The 18,879-nt window shown below is 40.8% G+C and overlaps 1 protein-coding gene across 2 annotated transcripts in view; it reads right to left on the bottom strand.

Annotated features, from left to right (window-relative positions):
* fam135a (family with sequence similarity 135 member A) overlaps positions 1 to 18,879 on the bottom strand; it is a 208,960-nt gene that overhangs the window by 89,909 nt on the left and 100,172 nt on the right. For both annotated transcript variants that reach the window (XM_078213301.1, XM_078213302.1), the window contains 4 exons: positions 4,001 to 4,078; positions 3,688 to 3,737; positions 1,527 to 1,685; positions 221 to 294 (listed from right to left, as the gene is read on the bottom strand). In XM_078213301.1, the coding sequence (XP_078069427.1) occupies positions 221 to 294; positions 1,527 to 1,685; positions 3,688 to 3,737; positions 4,001 to 4,078 (361 nt within the window). The remainder of the gene's footprint in view (positions 1 to 220; positions 295 to 1,526; positions 1,686 to 3,687; positions 3,738 to 4,000; positions 4,079 to 18,879) is intronic.

The raw sequence follows: 18,879 nt of genomic DNA, 5'->3' as shown, positions 1-18,879 counted from the left end.
ATAAAATTTTGCATTAAGATTACATTTATATTCTTTTTAATTTAACTAATGGCTCTGGTGGATTAGTTTATGAAAATATATATTCACATTTAACAACTATAATGACATAAAATGTAGTAAGAAACCTTTCACTCAGAAGTGAAAAGGGTGTTATTTCCTAGCAAAAATCGAATCTGTCTATTGTTTTCTTGTCTTATTTTTAAGTTCCTACATTACTTACTGCAATTCCTGATATGCTAGCGCCGCTTGTCTCGGGTGTTCAATGCAGAAAAAAGCTTCTGAAAATCTTCTTACCTATTCAATTGGGTGAGGGAGGAAGGGAACAAATAAAGCCACAATTTCAACAAACTTTATATAAAGTAGATGCCAAAAGCCCTCTAAGTTTTGCATAATATAAAATGCTTTAGGCCAAGTACCACACCACAGATTAATACACCGGCAAGGATTCATTGATAAGGAAATGAATATAGCACTGGAATGCTATTTATATCAAAAAAAACAACAGCCACAAATTACCTGCAGGGTACCTGAGGTTGGTCTTAACTGCACTATAATATGGACAATGTTATGGGCAAAATACTCAAAATATGTTGATGATAGCCAAGAGTAAATAACAGTAAACAGTAGAAAAAAATATTCTGTCAGACACAGATCTCCAGGTAAATCAACCTAAATAAGTAGAGGAAGTAATTTATTGTTGACAAATATAAAATAGCTAGCGTGGTAGCAAGGAATTAAAGGAGGAGTTGGGATTAAATAGAAGAACGGTACAGTATACAATCAGGGTGGAAAACTAGGGTGATGGTGAAACTGTAAATTCATTCACTCAGACTCAATTGTAGCAAAGGAGGGAAGCAATACAATGAGTTACTGCAAATGATTAGAGCTTACAAAATATTTTAAGACATTAGATACCAACAATAACTACAGATAGAAGATTTTAAAAATAAAGCAGGATAGGGAGCTGGAGAAACATTTCCACACAGGTGAATTGAGAGGGTGCCTTTCAAAATATGGAGTCTCCCATTTAAGATAGAAGAGAGATTTTTTTTAACCTCAGAGGATCAATCTTTGGGATTCTCTACATCAGAGAGTAGTAAAGGCTGGGTCATTGAATATATCCATGGCTAATTTAGACAGATTCTTGATCTATAAGAGAGTCGGGGGTGGGGAGGGCAGTCAGGGAATGGACTTAATGCCACAATTACATAAGCCATGATCTGACTGAATGGCAGAACAACAGAACGTGGACCAACTGACCCACTCCTGATATAATATCAGAGTTGATGACTGAAGTAGAGATCACGTCAGCACCTGAGAAAATATGGTGGTTGCTGAAAGGGGAATAAGGGTAATAGGAACAGGACAGGCAAGATTAAGACTTGTATTCAATGTGTGCTACACTGACTTTTTAAGCCAACTTGCCTGTGATCCCATGTTGCAATCTCATATAATACAATGTCAATGCCTTTTACCTAATTTGCAATTACAGGTTTTCAAATGTAAGTAAAGAATATAGTACTCACGCGAAGTACGTGATGTTCCTTTGCTAATAAAGCTGCAACTTCTCCTTGTAGTGACACAATTTCTATAAACTGTGCCCAAAGAGCCATCAGCAAAGAGCAAAGCTGTGCAAGGTCCATGTTTACCAGTTCTGGCAGATCATCAGGATTTTCCACTTTCAACTAGAATTCAGGACATAAACTGTAAGCCTCCTTTATGTTTTGGGCTTCCCAATATACACATTGGTTCCACTAATCTGCAGTGTTATAGAACATAGAACAGTACAGCACAGAACAGGTCCTTCGGCCCACGATGTTGCGCCGAGCTTTATCTGAAACCAAAATCAAGCTATCCCACTCCCTATCATCCTGGTGTGCTCCATGTGCCTATCCAATAACCGCTTAAATGTTCCTAAAGTGTCTGACTCCACTATCACTGCAGGCAGTCCATTCCACACCCCAACCACTCTCTGCGTAAAGAACCTACCTCTGATATCCTTCCTATATCTCCCACCATGAACCCTATAGTTATGCCCCCTTGTAATAGCTCCATCCACCCGAGAAAATAGTCTTTGAACGTTCACTCTATCTATCCCCTTCATCATTTTATAAACCTAATGGTTATCTACAGTAAAGAAGAGGCCCCTCCCTTTCTCCTTGCTTTTTTATTTTTGCGCATTGAAGAAAATGTTGAAGTGATGACTTTGGGTGGCACGGTGCACAGTGATTAGCACTGCTGCCTCACAATGTCAGGAACTTGTGTTCAATTCCCGGCTTGGGTCACTGTGTGCGGAGCCTGCACGGTCTCCCCATGGCTGCGTGGTTTTCCTCCAAGTGCTCCGGTTTCCTCCCACAGTCCGAAAGACGTGCTGGTTAGGTGCACTGGCCATGATAAATCTTCCACCACAGTGTGGCGACTAGGGGATTTTCACAGTAACTTCATTGCAGCGTTAATGAAAGCCTACTTGTGACACTAATAAATAAACTTTAAACTTTTGAATCCTACAACATATTTGCGAGACATCAGTTTTCCTCCACACTTCCAAACAAACAATAGTATTTGCAGCAAAAAATACATTTACGTTGAAACGAGGGGACGACGATGAGGAAAGAGGTTAATTTACGTCATCCCATAATCTGACAGTGCAATCTAACCATGAATGTAAAGATGAAAACACACAAGGCATTGAGTAAATGAATACAGGGACACTCAAACTCTCCACATGGAAGGAATGATCGAATGACATATGGACAGATTGGGAAATTAGCTAGATCCCTTAAACACAAAAATGCACTTATTTAGATTTAAAACTCTGAAATGGAAATTAATAATTTGTTGACACCAAAATTAAGCCAGACCAATAACAGAAATTTATGTAAATTTTCCGCATTGTATATTTACTATACATGACATTGAGATTTATTTTGGCTTCTAGGATTCATTGCTACATTGACACGATGAATTTTGTATTTGTGTGGATGTCATGGTATGTTGACATATCACAAAAATTACAAATACATTGCAGGGGATACAGTATCAATAAATGAAATGTTCCAGAGGCCCTCATCTTTTTTATTGAAAAACAAATGGTTCTCCACTTGCAGACTTGGAGGAGAATTTAAACCTTGTATCTGCCATCTGTCAATTCACAGTCAGAATACAACCCTTCCCTATGCCATATAATTGGTAATTAGAAGGAGCAGCGCTCCGAAAGCTAATGGCATTTGCTACCAAATAAACCCGTTGGATTTTAACCTGGTGTTGCTAAAACTCTTACTGTGTTTAGCTCAGTCCAACGCCGGCATCTCCACATCATGTAATTAGCAAGTCAGCCACAAGGCTTACTGTAGGAGCGCAGATCCATAATCTTTTTGGACATTCGCAAACCTAGCAATAGCTAGGATTGAATTCTTGTGACTCTGTTATCTGTCCTAAATAATCTTACTGCAGCTACTGGTTAATAGTTAATGTAGGCTTTACAGGAATTCAAAAAAAGAGGTCCAACTGAAATCTCAGCATGAGAGATATCTTGCACGTTAGAATTCTCTAGAACTTGTACACTACATTCTTGGAGTAAATACAAACGTTAAATCGGCACAAAAGATAATGTATTTAATTGGAGATCCAGTTTACAAAGTGGTTATGATTTCTGCAAAGCCAAACTACTTGTTTTAATAGTCATACCTTTATCTGTTCACAAAGCTCTGAGAGTCTGCCATCAACATCAATCTCCTCTGAAAAATAAAGTCTATATTAAAATACAAATAATTATTGCAAAAGCAAATATCAGCAGCAGTAAAAGAACAGCATGTTAAGGTTTGTGATCATTTGAATTTTGCAGAATAAATATATAAAATACTCTAAGATTCGCACAAATTGCTTTTGATTTGCTCACTGTCAACATTGAAATCTATTGCTTGAAATTATATTAACTATTTTGAACAAAATGATCGATTCAAACTATAAAGGTTTACTGTTAGAAGTCATGTAGACATACCTATCAAGATGTCCCTCTGTGTTCTTGGATATTTTCTTCTGAGGAGTCGTTCATAAAGGACCTGCATGTTGGTCATGGCTAGTCATAGGATTGTACACACGTGCTCGTTATTGTATCCTCTTTTAAAACCTATAGCCTATCAACTTTTCTAAAGGTTAGTTGCTGAATTGCAACTCTCCAAACACCTCAAGCAAAGCTTTTAGAACTTGAAAATTAGCTATCATGCTTTTAATATCATAGCAAAGCACAAAGATCAAAAGATAAAAGCAAAAAGATGGAGCTTATTAGTCCATTTCTTTTTTGTTAGACACTTGGTTATAGCACACACCAGAAAATCCTCTTAATAATGCATATTCCTGAAGAACATATTATATAAAGAGAGCAATTTATATGGGTGCTGAATAAGCTCGCAGTAAAAAAACCATGCATAAAATATTAGAAATTAGAGTGCAATTTTTGAATGGTTATTAGAATTGGTAGGTATCTTCATAGCTTTAATTAAGAGGACCATCAAAAAAATGGCAAAACTAGCCATAAAAATGAGACCACATGTATTCATGGTGATATAGTCACTAACTAAACTAATTTTTGAAATAAGTTTCACTGTTACATGTTTTGCACTAGTTTTACAGCTCATTATTTATGGATTAAAGGAGGTCATTTTACATTTTAATTGAGAAATCTTATTCCATTGTTCAGCTTACAATGATGGAGTCTCACTTATATGTCCAATGGTCATGCAGGTGACAAAAAAGCAAGTGTGACAAAAAGAAAATTTCTGACTTTTAAAGGTCCCTGAAAAGCACAATGAGGGTGAAGAAAAATCATCAAAAATGTAAATTATTTAACTAAATGTTCTGCTGACCGCAGAATTCCTTTCCAATTTACAAAATGGTTGAGTGCCAATAAGACACATTTACTGGTATCATGAATAGATGCTGCCTGGCCTGCTGAATACTTCCAACATGTTCTGTTTATATCATCCAAAAAAACGAGATTTGCTATGTGAACAGAATAATGAATGTCAAAAGTAAATTGTACCACTAGTGAGGAGATACAAATGCTTAATCTACCATACAAAATTCTTCTCTATTACTTTAAAGGAGTTAAACCACGGGTGGCACGGTAGCGCAGTGGTTAGCACTGCTGCTTCACAGCGCCAGGGACCCGGGTTCAATTCCTGGCTTGGGTCACTGTCTGTGTGGAGTTTGCATGTTCTCTCCATGTCTGCATGGGTTTCCTCCAGGTGCTCAGGTTTCCTCCCACATTCTGAAAGACGTGCATTGACCCGAACAGGTGAGTGTGGCGACTAGGGGAATTTCACAGTAACTTCATTGCAGTGTTAATGTAAGCCTTACTTGTGACTAGTAAATAAACTTTACTTTTTTACTATTTAAAATGAATGGGGTAAATATGTCAGTTAGAACAGAGAGCTAATTTAATGTGAGCACTTTTAATTTTCATTTGGTACAAATAGTAACTTCTATTCAAACTTGTTTTCATTTGGATTTTTCAACTTCTAAAATTTTGGATCTACTGCAGATAAAGTTGCTCCCTTAAGTAGAATCAGAATCTCTACAGTGCAGGAGACCATTTAGCCCATCGATTTGGCACCGACGCTCTGACAGAGCATCTTTCCCAGGCTCTTTCACATGCCCTAACCCCACACACTTACCATGGCTAATCCATCCAACCTACACACCTTGGGACACTGAGGGGCAATTTACCATTGCCAATCCACCTAACCTAATCTTTGGTGTATGGGAGAAAACCGGAGCAACTGGAGGAAACCCACGCAGCTGCAGGGAGCAAGTACTCAGAGTCTTATTTCTGCCAGCATAGACCTGCACTTGCACATATTTGCTTCTACAATTGTATGACTTGAAGCGGCAACACAACAACCCTGTCATCTTGAATTTCTCTTAAAGTGGTGTGACAAAAGTGAAGTAAGGATTGAATTACATTTTCCATCTGTTTTATTTCACACCAAGTACAATTTGAATCAGTTTCACAATTCAATTGTTATATCACATTCACATAATCCAAAATAAAGAATGTGCCATACTTGCATCAAAAGTAAACATATGTGGCTTAAGCAGATTCTTTTACCTGCTCCTGCAATATTTCTAACTACCAGTTAGCTTACATCTTTCACAGCACCGTTTAAGAGTCTGACAGTACTTGCAGCAAACATGCTGTGTTTCCATCTCTCTTCTTATGTGGACAAGTTAACAGTTTGCTATTTTGTCTTTAAAACCTTCATTTAGCACAGTAACAAACTTCTTGTTAGGATCAACTTTTATTTTCTAACCCTTCCTGTGGAAAATAATCAAAACGATTCTGAAACAGCAGCTGGATAACTGCTTGCCATTGATAATGTTGGCTTTTTTTCTTCTGTGGGTAACTGGTCGGAAGCAATTAAACATTTAAACTAGCTTCTGACCCCAAAACAAATTATTCTTTAAAATCCATTTCTTGTCATTGGAACAACAATTCAAACTATAACCAAAGTTTATAAACTTTAACCTGAATCGAAACAGCAGAATTAAAATTTACAAATATCAGGAAAGTTGGTAACTCCATCCTTAAAGTTACAAAGCCAATGTTCAGAGTGGACTGGGCAAAATTAAATCCATTCATTGCTTTGCTCCAAAAACCAAATTCAAAATCCAAACTGAATTCAATTCATGGTCCCCTCAAGAAAGACAAACAAGATCCAAGCTGACAAGATAAGGCATTGCATCCCAACTTGGGCTTAATCTGATGCTTGATCTTAGCCGTAAGGCCAAGAAGCGATCTTCAATTACTCTGAAAAATCTTTTCCTGGTAGTGCAACCGACACTAACAAACATTGCGCATATTTAAGTGATTTTAACTTATCTGGTTAAGGAACAAGGTCAAGTTATACAGGACTAAGCAAAAGCTGCAATTTTCTGAACCAAGTTCATATTATAATCATGAATCCACAGATAAAATACTGACTTCCTTAGATACAAATATATTTTTTGATGCTTCAGGCTGTGCCATAGTCATGGAAGTAGACTCTGTTCACAAAATAAATACAATGGTATTAAACTCAAGTGGAGCACCTTCAGCATTATACTCAGCTTATATGCATTGGAGCTTAGAATGAGAGGTGAGCTTATTGAAACATATAAGATTCAGAGGGGTCCAGTCAGGGTAACTGTTAAGAGAATGCTTCTCCTTGAGGGAGCATCTAGAACTAGGGGCCAGTTTGAAAATAAGGGTCTCCCATTTTAGACAGAATTTAAGAGGAATTTCTCTGCTCAGAGAGTTACTAATTGTTGGAATTCTTTTGCCCAGAGAGCAGTGAAGGCTGGGTCATTGAATATACTCAAAGTTGAGTTTGACAGACTTTTGATATACAAGGGAGTTAAGGGCTTTAAATTAAACAGTGGACGGGGGAGGGGGGCAGAAGAGGGGGTGGGTGTTCAGTTGCATGGAGTTGCATGCATTAAAAAAAGTGTAAGGAGAAGGTAGGAGCACTATTTGTTACCAGATAATAAAAAGGGACAGAGTGTCTGAATGTTGTTTCACACAAGGGAATCATGCAAGAGTAGAGAAAATTAATAAGACAAACTTAAGGCTTTGTGAAGAAGGGAAAGGGTTAATGATTTTTGTACTCAATGTATTTTGTACCTAAAGGGTTAATGCAGGAAACCAAGGACTGCTTCGTGACCTGAGAATACCAGATACACTCTGGTTTATGACCAGAGACTGTAAATGTATTTTTGAGTCGTGACTGATCTGGTGTTTGAGTCGTGACCAGTATTAGAAGCCATGCTGTATATATATCCATACTTTTCTGTGTTCAGGGAGAACTTTGGCTTCTGCTTTCAAGTTCTCCCGCAAGCTTGTGAGAATAAAGCCTACTCTATTTTGACTCATACCAGCCTCAGAGGTATTTTTTACCTACTACACTTTGTATCTGAATGTACGTAGCATTCTGAACAAAATTAACGATTTAACAGTGCAAATAGAGACAGTGGGGTATGACTTAGGGGAGATTACGGAGACATGTTTACAAAGGACCAGGTCTGGAAGTTGAATATCTGTAATAATTCCACGGAAGTGAAAGTCCTGTCATCAAGTTACTTTATTTACACCATACATCTGCACACAGCCAGCTGTCCAGTTGCTCCCTGTTGAAGGTATGGCTGCGAGTCTGACACACCTGCTTTAAATAGAGAATATGAGGCTCCCTGATTTAACCATGAATTAGGACTCACCAGGTAGCTCATACTCTAGCAAGCCAATCTCATTAGTCTGGCTGAAGTCATCACACTCTCTTCCCCCCCCCCCCAACAAGTCCGAGGAATCCCCTCGGTTTGCTTCCCTCGGGGATCTTTTCCTCTGCTTGAGCGCCGGGTCAGGATCCTCCAACTCAGCCTTTGATGATGGCGGTGTGTAACGGTTGGGCGCCCGTCTCTTCCGCTGCGAATGCCGGAGGTCTGGTTCCTCGTCCACTTCAGGTGGTAGGGGAATCGGTGCAGCTTCGTCCCGTGTCCATTTTGGACCTGTGGTCCCCATCAAGGATGCAGGGGAGGCGGTATTGGCTTGTCGAGGGGGACTCTGCTCATCCTTAGGGCTGCAGGGCGGACTCGGCTCCAGAATGGGTGGAGAGCTTGAGGCCCAGACCTAGTCCAGGTGTTTCCTTACCACTGCCTTGCCCAAGCGTACTCGGTAAGATACTGGTCCGGTCCTGGACTTGACTGTTCTGGTTATCCTGGCGGATTCATTTGCATAATTTCTGACCCAACTCTCCCCCGCTTCAAAGTGCCTCTCTCGGCGAGTGTTGTTATGGCCTTTGCATTGGGCTTCCTGGTGTCTATCCACCTTTAACTCCCAGGTTTGGCAACAACAGGCTCAGTCTGGAGCTGGGCCGTCTGCCCATCAGTAACTCTGCTGGCGCAGTTCCCGTGGTGGTGTGTCCTATAGTCAAATAATCACCTTGTTTCATCTCTAATGAGGCCACTGGCTGTTTTTTCAACCCGGCCTTTAATGTTTGGACTGCTCTCCCCGCTAATCCATTTGATGCCAGGTGATAAGGTGCCATCTTGATGATCCAGATCCCATTTGATTTCATAAATTTTAGTGAACTCTAGGCTGGTGAACACTGAACCATTATCGGAAACTAATACCTCTGGGCTCCCATGCGTTGCGAACGAGGTGCGCAGTTTCTCAATGGTTGCTGTTGTGTTTGCTGAGTTTAGTTTATAGACGTCTAACCACTTGAAATGGGCGTCTATTATCACCAGAAACATGGACCCCATAAATGGGCCTGCAAAATGGACATGGAGTCACGACCATGGTCTGCCTGGTCATTCCCACGGGTGCTGCCGGTGGTGCCTTGTGCTCCTGTTGGCACTTCTGGCACGGTCCTACCAGTTTTGCTAGGTCTGCGTCCAGACCAAGCCACCAGACGTAACTCTTGGCCAGGATCTTCATTTTTGATACTCCCGGGTGCCCATGGTGCAGTTTGGCCAGTATGTCCCGATGGCCCTGCCTTGGGACAATGACCCGTGCTCCCCACAGCAGTATCCCGTCTTCCACCATGATCTGCTCCCTCCTGCTCCAGTATGGGTGGAACTGTGGATGGACTGGTCTTTCCAGCTGCCCTGTTAGCACCAGGTGCTTTACCTTCGCCAATACAGGGTCTTTCTGCATCCACTGGCGTATATTGTGTGCATCCATCGGGATGGTATCCATAAAGTTTAATGTCAACACGGTCTCCTCCATTCTGGGTACCAATGGTGGGGTGTCCGGTAACGGAAACTGGCTTAAGGCATTGGCATTTGCTACTCTAGTCTCTGGTCGGTGCTCCAATCGATACTGATATGCCGCCAGCAATAATGTCCAACACTGGATCCAGGCTGACGCTATCGACGGCACTGCTTTGTCTTCCTTCAATAGGCCCAGCAAGGGTTTATGGTCTGTTACGATCGTAAATTTTCACCCATATAAATACTGGTGAAATATTTTGACTGCGAAGATTACCGCCAGTCCTTCCTTTTCAATCTGAACATATCTTCGCTCTGCCATTGCCAGGGTCCTGGAGGCATACGCTATTGGCCGCTCTAGTCTGTTCTGCCACCTGTGTGCCAGGACTGTGCCCACTCCACATGGGGATGCATCACAGGTGAGTACCAATTCCTTCTTGGGTCATAATATACCAATACATTTTCGGATGAGAGTTGCTGTTTAATTTTCTTGAAGGCCTTGTTTTGGTGGCTGACCAATCCCAAGTTTGTCTCTTTTTTAGCAACTGGTGGAGGGGATCCAGAATGGAGGCCCTATTTCCCGTAGTATGTTATCAGTCCTAAAAACGACAGTAGCTCCTGGATAGTTGCGGGAGTCGGGGCATCATTTATTGCTCGCACCTGATCCTCCAGAGGATGTAGGCCCGACTTATCCACTTTGTACCCAAGGTAGGTTACTTGTGGTGCTAAAAAGATGCATTTCTCCCTTTTCAGATGCACTCCCGCTGCTGCAAATCTCCTGAGAACTTCCTCCAGGTTCTGCAGATGTTCCGCCCTTGTTTTACCCGTAATGAGGACATCTTCTAGGTAAATGGCAAACTGTGGTAACCCCTGTAGGATGCTCTCCATGGTCCTTTGGAATATGGCACAAGCTGACAAAACCCCGAAGGGCAATCTTCTATACTGAAACAGGCTGTTCAACGTATTTATTGTGGTAAATCTTTGCGAATCTTCATCCAGCCGTAGTTGCAGGTATGCATAGCTCATGTCCAGTTTTGTGAATAGGAATCCTCCTGCCAACTTTGCGTACAGGTCCTCAATCCTGGGAATTGGGTATTTGTCGAGCTGAGTGTAACGGTTTATCGTCTGTTTGAAATCACCACAAAGGCGCACCGAGCCATCCGGCTTTAAGATAGGAACCACGTGTGCCGCCCATTCCGCGAACTGGACCGGTTTTATTATTCCTCCATGCTGTAATCTTTTGATTTCTGCCTCAACCTTTTCCCTTAACGTAAATGATACCGGTCGGGCTTTGCAAAACTTTGGGACAGCCTCCGGATCAAAGTGCAATTTTGACTCCTTTGATTGTCCCGAGGCCTTCCCGAAAAGTCTCCACATATTTGCTCAGGACCTCACTCAGGCGACCATTTTCCAGCTGGAAGATATTTGTCCAATCTAGCCGAATCTCTTTTAGCCAATTTCGCCCTAATAGGCTTGGTCCCGAACCTTTCATTACCATTAATGGGAGTCTAACTAATTGTTTCCCATAAGCAACTGGCACATGGGTTGTACCCACCACTTTCAGTGGTTCCCCTGTATAGGTCCTCAACCTTGCCAAAGTTTTGGTCAGGGCTAAGGGTTGGAGTCCAGTGCGTACCTTGTTAAACACTGTCTCCCCTATGACTGATACTGCTGCGCCTGTGTCGACCTCCATTAAAATTGGACATCCATTCAGTCTCACTGACAATTTGATGGGTTCTGATTTTGTCATCGCTATGCACAGTAGCTGTTCCTCGTCAGAGGTAGTGGGAGCTTCCAGATTGTGCATTCTCCTGTCCCTCGGCCTACGTGTTCTTTTCGGCCATGTTGGTTTAGGAGACTTGCTTTTACTCTGTGCATCCTGACATGGCAACCATAGCAATGTCATGTCGGGTGGGACTCTACAGGGGCTGCTGTCACTCTGGGGGTTAACCTGACCTTGTCTGGGTGCAGTTCCAAAGGTGGACTTGGGCTCCCTCGTATCTGAATCCTTCCAGAGGGCTGCTATGTAGTGGCCTGCTCCGTAGTGGTAGTCCCCTAATCCAGTCTCCCTGGTGTTGGCCTCCACCTCCATCAGGATACCTTGAAGCTCATGCGCTCCACTTGCCACTTTTTCTAACGACAAGGCCAGCTGTAATGCTTGTTTACAGTCCAGCTGGGCCTCCGCCAACAGGCATTTCTGTATAGTCATATCGTTAATTCCGCACACCAACTGGTCTCAAAGCATCTCATTTAGTGTCCCCCCCGAATTCGGAAGCCTCCGCCAGACATCTTAGCCTTGTTAGGAAACTGGTGATTCTAAATGTGGAGTAAAATGGTACCTCCGCAGGATCAGGGGTGGCTTTGGGTCATAATATTCTTGAACCAAGTTTGACAACTCTTAGAAGGACTTTGCGTCCTGTGCCTCCGGGAAAGTTAAACTGCGCATAATCATAAAAGCTGCTGGTCCACAAGCAATCAGCAGGATAACACTCATCTGAGGTTATGTTGTTTGCCCTGAAGAAATACTTTATCCTTTCCACATATTGGGCCCAGTCCTCCACTGCAGGGTCAAAAGAGTCCAATTTCCCAAACAGCGGCATGTTTCAACAATGGTTTACCCTCAATATGTGCGGTGGTTCAGCAAGTTTCTTCAGGTCGCTCCTTTTTCCTCATCGCCACTGTAATAACTCCAGGGAGGCCGAAGTCCCATCACCAAGTTACTTTATTTACACCATACATCTGTACACAGCCAGCTCTCCAGTTTCTCCCTGCTGAATGCACGGCTGGGAGTCTGACACACCTGCTTTAAATAGGGAGCATGAGGCTCCCTAATTTAACCATGAATTAGGACTCATCAGGTAGTTTATACTCTAGCAAGCCAACCTCATTAGCCTGGCTGAAGTCATCACAATATCCAAGGGTACTCTGTTTTGGAAGGATAGACAGAAAGGAAAAGGAGGTGGTGTAGCTTTGTTAGTAAAGATAGGGATCAGTGTTGTAGTGAGAAATGATATTGGCACTGGAGATCAAGACATTGAATCAATCTGGGTAGAAATAAGAAATAGCAAGGGGAAAAATGTCCACGGTGGGAGTAATCTGTAGGTTCCCTAATAATAGGTCGACAGTAGGACACAGTATAAACCAGGAAATACTGGGTGCTTGTAAAAAAAGGCACAACAACAATCATGGGTGATTTAAATATGCATATAGACTGGATTAATCAAAGTGGCAAGGGCAGCCTCTGGGGAGAGTTCATTTAGTGGTTCAAGATTATTTCTTGTTGTCGAACCAACCAGAGAGGCGGCTATTTTGGCTTTAGTATTGTGTAATGAGATGGGATTAATTAATAATCTTGTAGTAAAGGATCCTCTCAGAAAGAGTTAGATTTGCATGCTTGAATTTTAAATTCAGCTTGAGAGCAATAAACTTGAGCTCCACACTAATGTTCTGGTATTAAACCAATGTAACTACAGAGGCATTTGGCCCTGGGTTGACTGGGCAGAAGGACTAGAAGGTAGGTCAGTTGATGAACAGTGGCAGATATTTAAGGAAATTTTCAATTCCTCCCAACTAAAATATATTCCAGAGAGGAAGAAAGATTGTAAGAGGGGAAAATGCATCCGCGGCTAAGCAAAGAGGTTAAAGATAACAAAGTCAAAAACTAAGACATACCATTTTGCAAAGGTTAATGGCAGGCTGGAGGATTGGGAAACTTTTAAACAGAGAATTACTAAAAATGTAGCAAAAAAGAGCAAAGGTAAATGAAAGAAATCCAGCGCAAAATGTAAAAACTGATAGCAAAAGATTCTATAACTACATAAAAAGGAAGCAACTTGTTAAAGTCAACATTGGTCTCTTCGAGGACGACACGGGGGAGTTAATAATGGGGAACACAAATGGAAGAGACACTAAATCAATATTTTGTCTCAGTTTAACAGTGGAGGACAGTAGAACCATCCCAATAGTAACGGTAATTCAGAGGCTGTGGAAAAGGAAGAACTTAAAACAATCAGCATCACTAGAGAAAAAGTACTGAACAGGCTATTGGGATTAAAGGCAGACAAGTCCTCCGTGCCCGATGACCTGCATACTAGGGTCTTAAAGGAAGTGGTAGTACGGATAATGGATGCATTGGTTATATTCTAAAATTCCCTGGATTCTGGATAGGTTCCAGTGGATTGAAAAAGGGTAACGTCCCTGTTCAAAAAGGGAAGGTGGCAGAAAGTAAGAAACTGTAGGCCAGTTAGTTTAACATCTGTCGTTAGGATGAATCATCCATTTGGCACTTCTGACTGAAGATTGTTCCAAATGCTTCAGCCTGATCTTTTTTCAATCATTGAAGATGGGGATATTTGTGGAGCTTCCTCCTCCAGCGAGTTGTTTAATTATCCACCACAATTTACAGCTGGATGTGGCAGGACTGCAGAGCTTAGATCTGATCCATTGCTTAGCTATTACTTGCTGCTTATGCTGTTGACACGCAAGTAGTCCTGTCCTGTAGCTTCACATCATTTCAAGGATGCCTGGTGTTGCTGTTGGCATGCCCTCCTGGCCATGAAGTTACAGATTGTGGTTGAGTACAATCTACTGCTACAGATGGTCCAACGTGCCTCACGGATGGCCAGTCTTGAGCTGCTAGGTCTATTTGAAATCTATCCCATTTAGAACGGTGGCAGTGCCACACAACACAATGGAGGGTATCCTCAATGTGAAGAGTATTATTAGGACTGTGCGGTGGTCACTCCTACCAATACTATCAGTCCGTTGCATCTGCGATAGGTTGGCGAAGATGAGGTCAAAGTATGTTTTTCCCTCTTGCTGATTCACTCACCACCTGCTGCAGTCCAACCTCTAGCAGCTATGACCTTTAGGGCCTGGCCAACTTGGTACTATGATGGACCGTGAAGTCCTCCACCCAGAGTACATTCTGTGCCCTTGCCCCCCTCAGTGCTTCCTCCAAGTGGTGTTCAACATGGAGGAGTACTGATTCGTCAGCTGAGAAGGGACAGTATATGGTAATCAGCAGAAGGTTTCCTTGCCCATGTTTGACCAGGCACCGTAAGACTTCATGGGGATTCAGAGACAATGTTAAGGATTGCCAGGGCAATTCCCTCCCTCCCAGATGGTGGTGTCTGGGACATTATCTGTAAGGTATGATTCTGTGAGTATGACTATGTCAGACTGTTGCTCAACTAGTCTGTGAGACAGCTCTCCCAATTTTGGTACAAGCCCCCCGATATTAGTCGGACTTTGCAGGGTTGACAGGGTTGGGTTTCCATCGTCATTTCCAGTACCTAGGTTGATGCTGGATGGCCCGTCTAGTTTCATTTCTTTATGTTTTCTTCGTAGTGGTTGGGAAAGAACTGAGACCATTACAGAAGGCATTTAAGTGTTATTGCTGTGGACTGGAATCACATGGTAAGGACGGCAAGTTTCCTCCCCTAAAGAACATTAGTGAACCACATGGGTTTTTAATGACAATCGACAATGGTTTCATGGTCACTATTACTCTTAATTCCAGATGTTTTACTGAATTAAAGTTCACCATCTGCCATGGATGAATTCAAACCCGGGTTCCCAGGGCATTAGCCTGGGTCTCTGTATAACTAGTCCAGTGACAATACTACTGTGCCACCACCTTCCAAGACTACTTTAATATGCATTTTCTCAATGACTGATGTCAAACTAACTGGCCTGTTTTCTCTCTTCCTCCTTTCTTCAATAGGAGTCCTTTGGGACTGTTGCATCATCAACGTTGGCAGTCATATCCTGGGTGTTTTTTGGTCTTCAGTCCCTTGCATTTCTCGAGTACTTTCTCTGCTAATATTAATTACTTTAAGTTCATCACTCTTATTAGACTTTTAGTTCCCTTCTATATCTGGAATGTAATTTATTTCTTCTATTGTGAAGGCAGACAAAATATTTGTTCAACATCTCTGTAATTTCCTCAGTCTCGATGATAATTTTTCCTGTCTGTTTCCAAGGGGCCAATGTTTACTTTAGCTACTCTAATTCTTTCGAGATATTTGTAAACACTGCTGCAATTGCTTTTTTCATAATCTTGGCTATTTATTCTCATTGCATTTTTTAGCTTTTCATCAACTTTTTGGCTGTCCTTTCCTGCTTTCTAAAACTCTCACAATCCTCAGACTTATTCATATAACCAGCCTCTTCTTTTAGTCTAATATTATCCTTAACTTCACTAGCATGACAAAAGTGGATTTTTCTCATTGAGTTTTTGTTCTTCAATGGAATAGATATTTATTGAACATTTTGAATTGTTTCTTGAAATATTTCCCACTAGTTATTTACCGCCATACCATTTAATCCAATTACCCATTCAACTATAGGCCGTTCTCCACTCATACCTATCTAATTGTCTTTTAAGATTCTTGTTTTGGACTCTAGGATGCCAGTTTCAAACTTGTGATCACTTCATCCCAGAGAATCCTTTACAACTAAATTACTAATTAACCCTGCTTCATTACACAATACCACATTTATCCCTAGTTAGTTCCACAATGTATTGCTCCAGGAAACTGTCACAAAAGCATTTATCTTCCGGGCTGCCTTCTAGTCCCCATGATTATCACATTACCTTTGTTACAGGTTCCAATTATTTCTTGCTTAGTACTCCGTCCTATGCTATAACTACTGTTAAGGAGCCTATAAACTACTACCACGAGCATTTTCCGACCCTTGTTATTGCTAATCTCCACCCATATTGAATCGACTACATGATCTTCTGAGTCAAGCTTCTTTCTTACTACTGTCTTTAAGTCATCCTTTACTACCCCTCCTTTTGTATACTGCCTGTCTTTTTGAAATCTGCAACTCTCATTTTCCAACCTTGCTCAACTTGTAACCATGTCTCTATAGTGGCAATTCATTTGTGACACTATTTCATCTAGTATATTACAGATGCTTTATGTGTTCAAATAAAGAGCCTTTAATTTTACCTTTTTAACCAATATTCTTTGCACGGACCATATTTGCTGATGCGCTATTTCCTGTTCACTGTTCCTCCCATCCTACTCTGCTTGGCTTTACCAAAATAACCACACCACTCTGTTGCCTCAATGCTTGCCTTTAGATTTCCAAATTTCCATTCATTTGATCTCCTCTCCCAATTTAGTTTAAAACCCTAATTAAACAATTCACCAGGATGCTGATACCAGCTTGGTTTAAGTAGAGCGCATCCAATGAAATAGTTCCTTCTTTCTTCAGTACCGATGCCAGCGTCTGAAGAACTAAAACTTCTTCCCACATCAGTCTTTGAGCCACTAATTTAATTCTCTGATCTGCTTAACATTACGCCAATTTGCAAACTGGGTGGTTCAGGTAATAATCCAGAGATTATTACCTTGAGTTTCTACTCATTAATTCAGAATCCAGTTCCTCAAATGCCCTCCACAGAACATAATTCATGGCTTTATCATATGTCGTTATTTCTTACCTTGGACCATGGTTACAGGATATTGTACTGAAAGTTTTGAATGAAAACATACTATCCACACCAGCTGATGATTCTATCAAATTGATAAAACTTCAGAGAAGCTTAAATTAGTGACTACTACTAATAACCTAAAAGATTATGTTTTCAACTAATTTTACAATGAAACATATTTTAATCATTCAGTTTGTCCAAACAACAGTCTCTACATTGCTGGTCCTTTCTCACTCATTTTCCTGGAGCATTCCCACCCGAGTTAGAAGACATGTTCCATCCCAAGCTAAAGGAATGTTGGAGATGCTATAATTTGTGCAAGATGCGAACTCTCAGATCCTATGCTTATTTTAAGTAAGCAGAGGAGCCCTAGCAGTGTCCGGGCCAACCCAGCTCCACAAACACTTTTAGTCACTAAGCTTACTTAGTCACTGGGGCCAACTGAGTTCAATTACACATTTGTCTACATTACAAGAGTAACTATGCTTCTATTATAACCGACTGGCAGTGAAGCACCTGAGCATTTGAAAGGTGCTGTATAAATGTGAATTATTTCTTCTTTCCTCTACCCCAAAGTCAGTCATGATGATGTATTTGAGGTGGCTCAGACTTGTAAACTACTATACAACAAAGTAATTCTTTCATTCATACAAGCAACAGATAACACTTTATATTATGAAAAGTAACCAAGACCATGTAATCACTTCTCATGGTTATTCTGCACCAAGGCATCTGGAACCTGAGAAAGCACAAAGTTAACTGTAGGGACCTAAGCAAAATTGTTGGAAACAGCAAGTATTATTCTGGAAGCAATAATTTGTCTCATTAATGAATACAGCTTTAAAAAAACTGCAAAAAGATATTTCATACCCAGAGAAACTCTGTGGGAAAATGCCTGCCGCAACAACAATTATATACAGCAGTATTTTTCTCTAAAAATCTGCACTATGTTTCTCCATCCAGGATTCTCAAGAAGATAATACAAATATTTGTGGTGTGAGGGGGGCTTGGGGTACGAAAACAAAAACAGCTGAGTGGGAAGGACTGAATTGCTTTTAATTGCAAGTGTGTTTTTTAATGTATTCTATGTTGCAATTCTACTTTCAAACCAGCTCATATTGGATCTATGCCGTAATTCATTATTGAAATTAAAAATCTGCATTTTTAAAAAGTGTGCAGATTTTTCAAAAGCATTGACATAAATAATTTAAAATAGTTCAAGAATGGTGCATGGAGTTAGTGCAAAATGAGATATCAGCATTTGTTTCTTTTGCTGTGCACAGAAGTGACGACCAAAAGCTGCAAATCAGTTAGTTATAAAATGGCTTAGCAGCTGTTCTATCATAAAAGAATATGCAACAAAAAATGGCAAACAGATAAAAGGAACATATTAAATATAAAATGCTTTATGAAACAGATGAAGTTAAAATGAATTTTGAATATCAAAGTATTGCTTGCTCCATTTAGATTAGGGTGCTATTTGCATTGAAGACACATAGTTCAATCATTAACAAAAATATCAAGAAATTTAGAATGAAGGGCAAGACCGCAGTGGCAATGGGAGAAAAGCGTGATATTTTGACGTCTTGATTTTAAATTTCCAAATTAACAGTAGTACAAAGATTTAATGCTGCCATTTCTTGGACATTCTTTGCCGACACTAGATTACCTAGTGGCAGAACTTTATTATT

The sequence above is a fragment of the Mustelus asterias genome, chromosome 5 (genome assembly GCF_964213995.1).
Source record: "Mustelus asterias chromosome 5, sMusAst1.hap1.1, whole genome shotgun sequence".
Lineage (NCBI taxonomy): Eukaryota > Metazoa > Chordata > Chondrichthyes > Carcharhiniformes > Triakidae > Mustelus > Mustelus asterias.
This window is presented reverse-complemented; position numbering and strand designations above follow the sequence as displayed.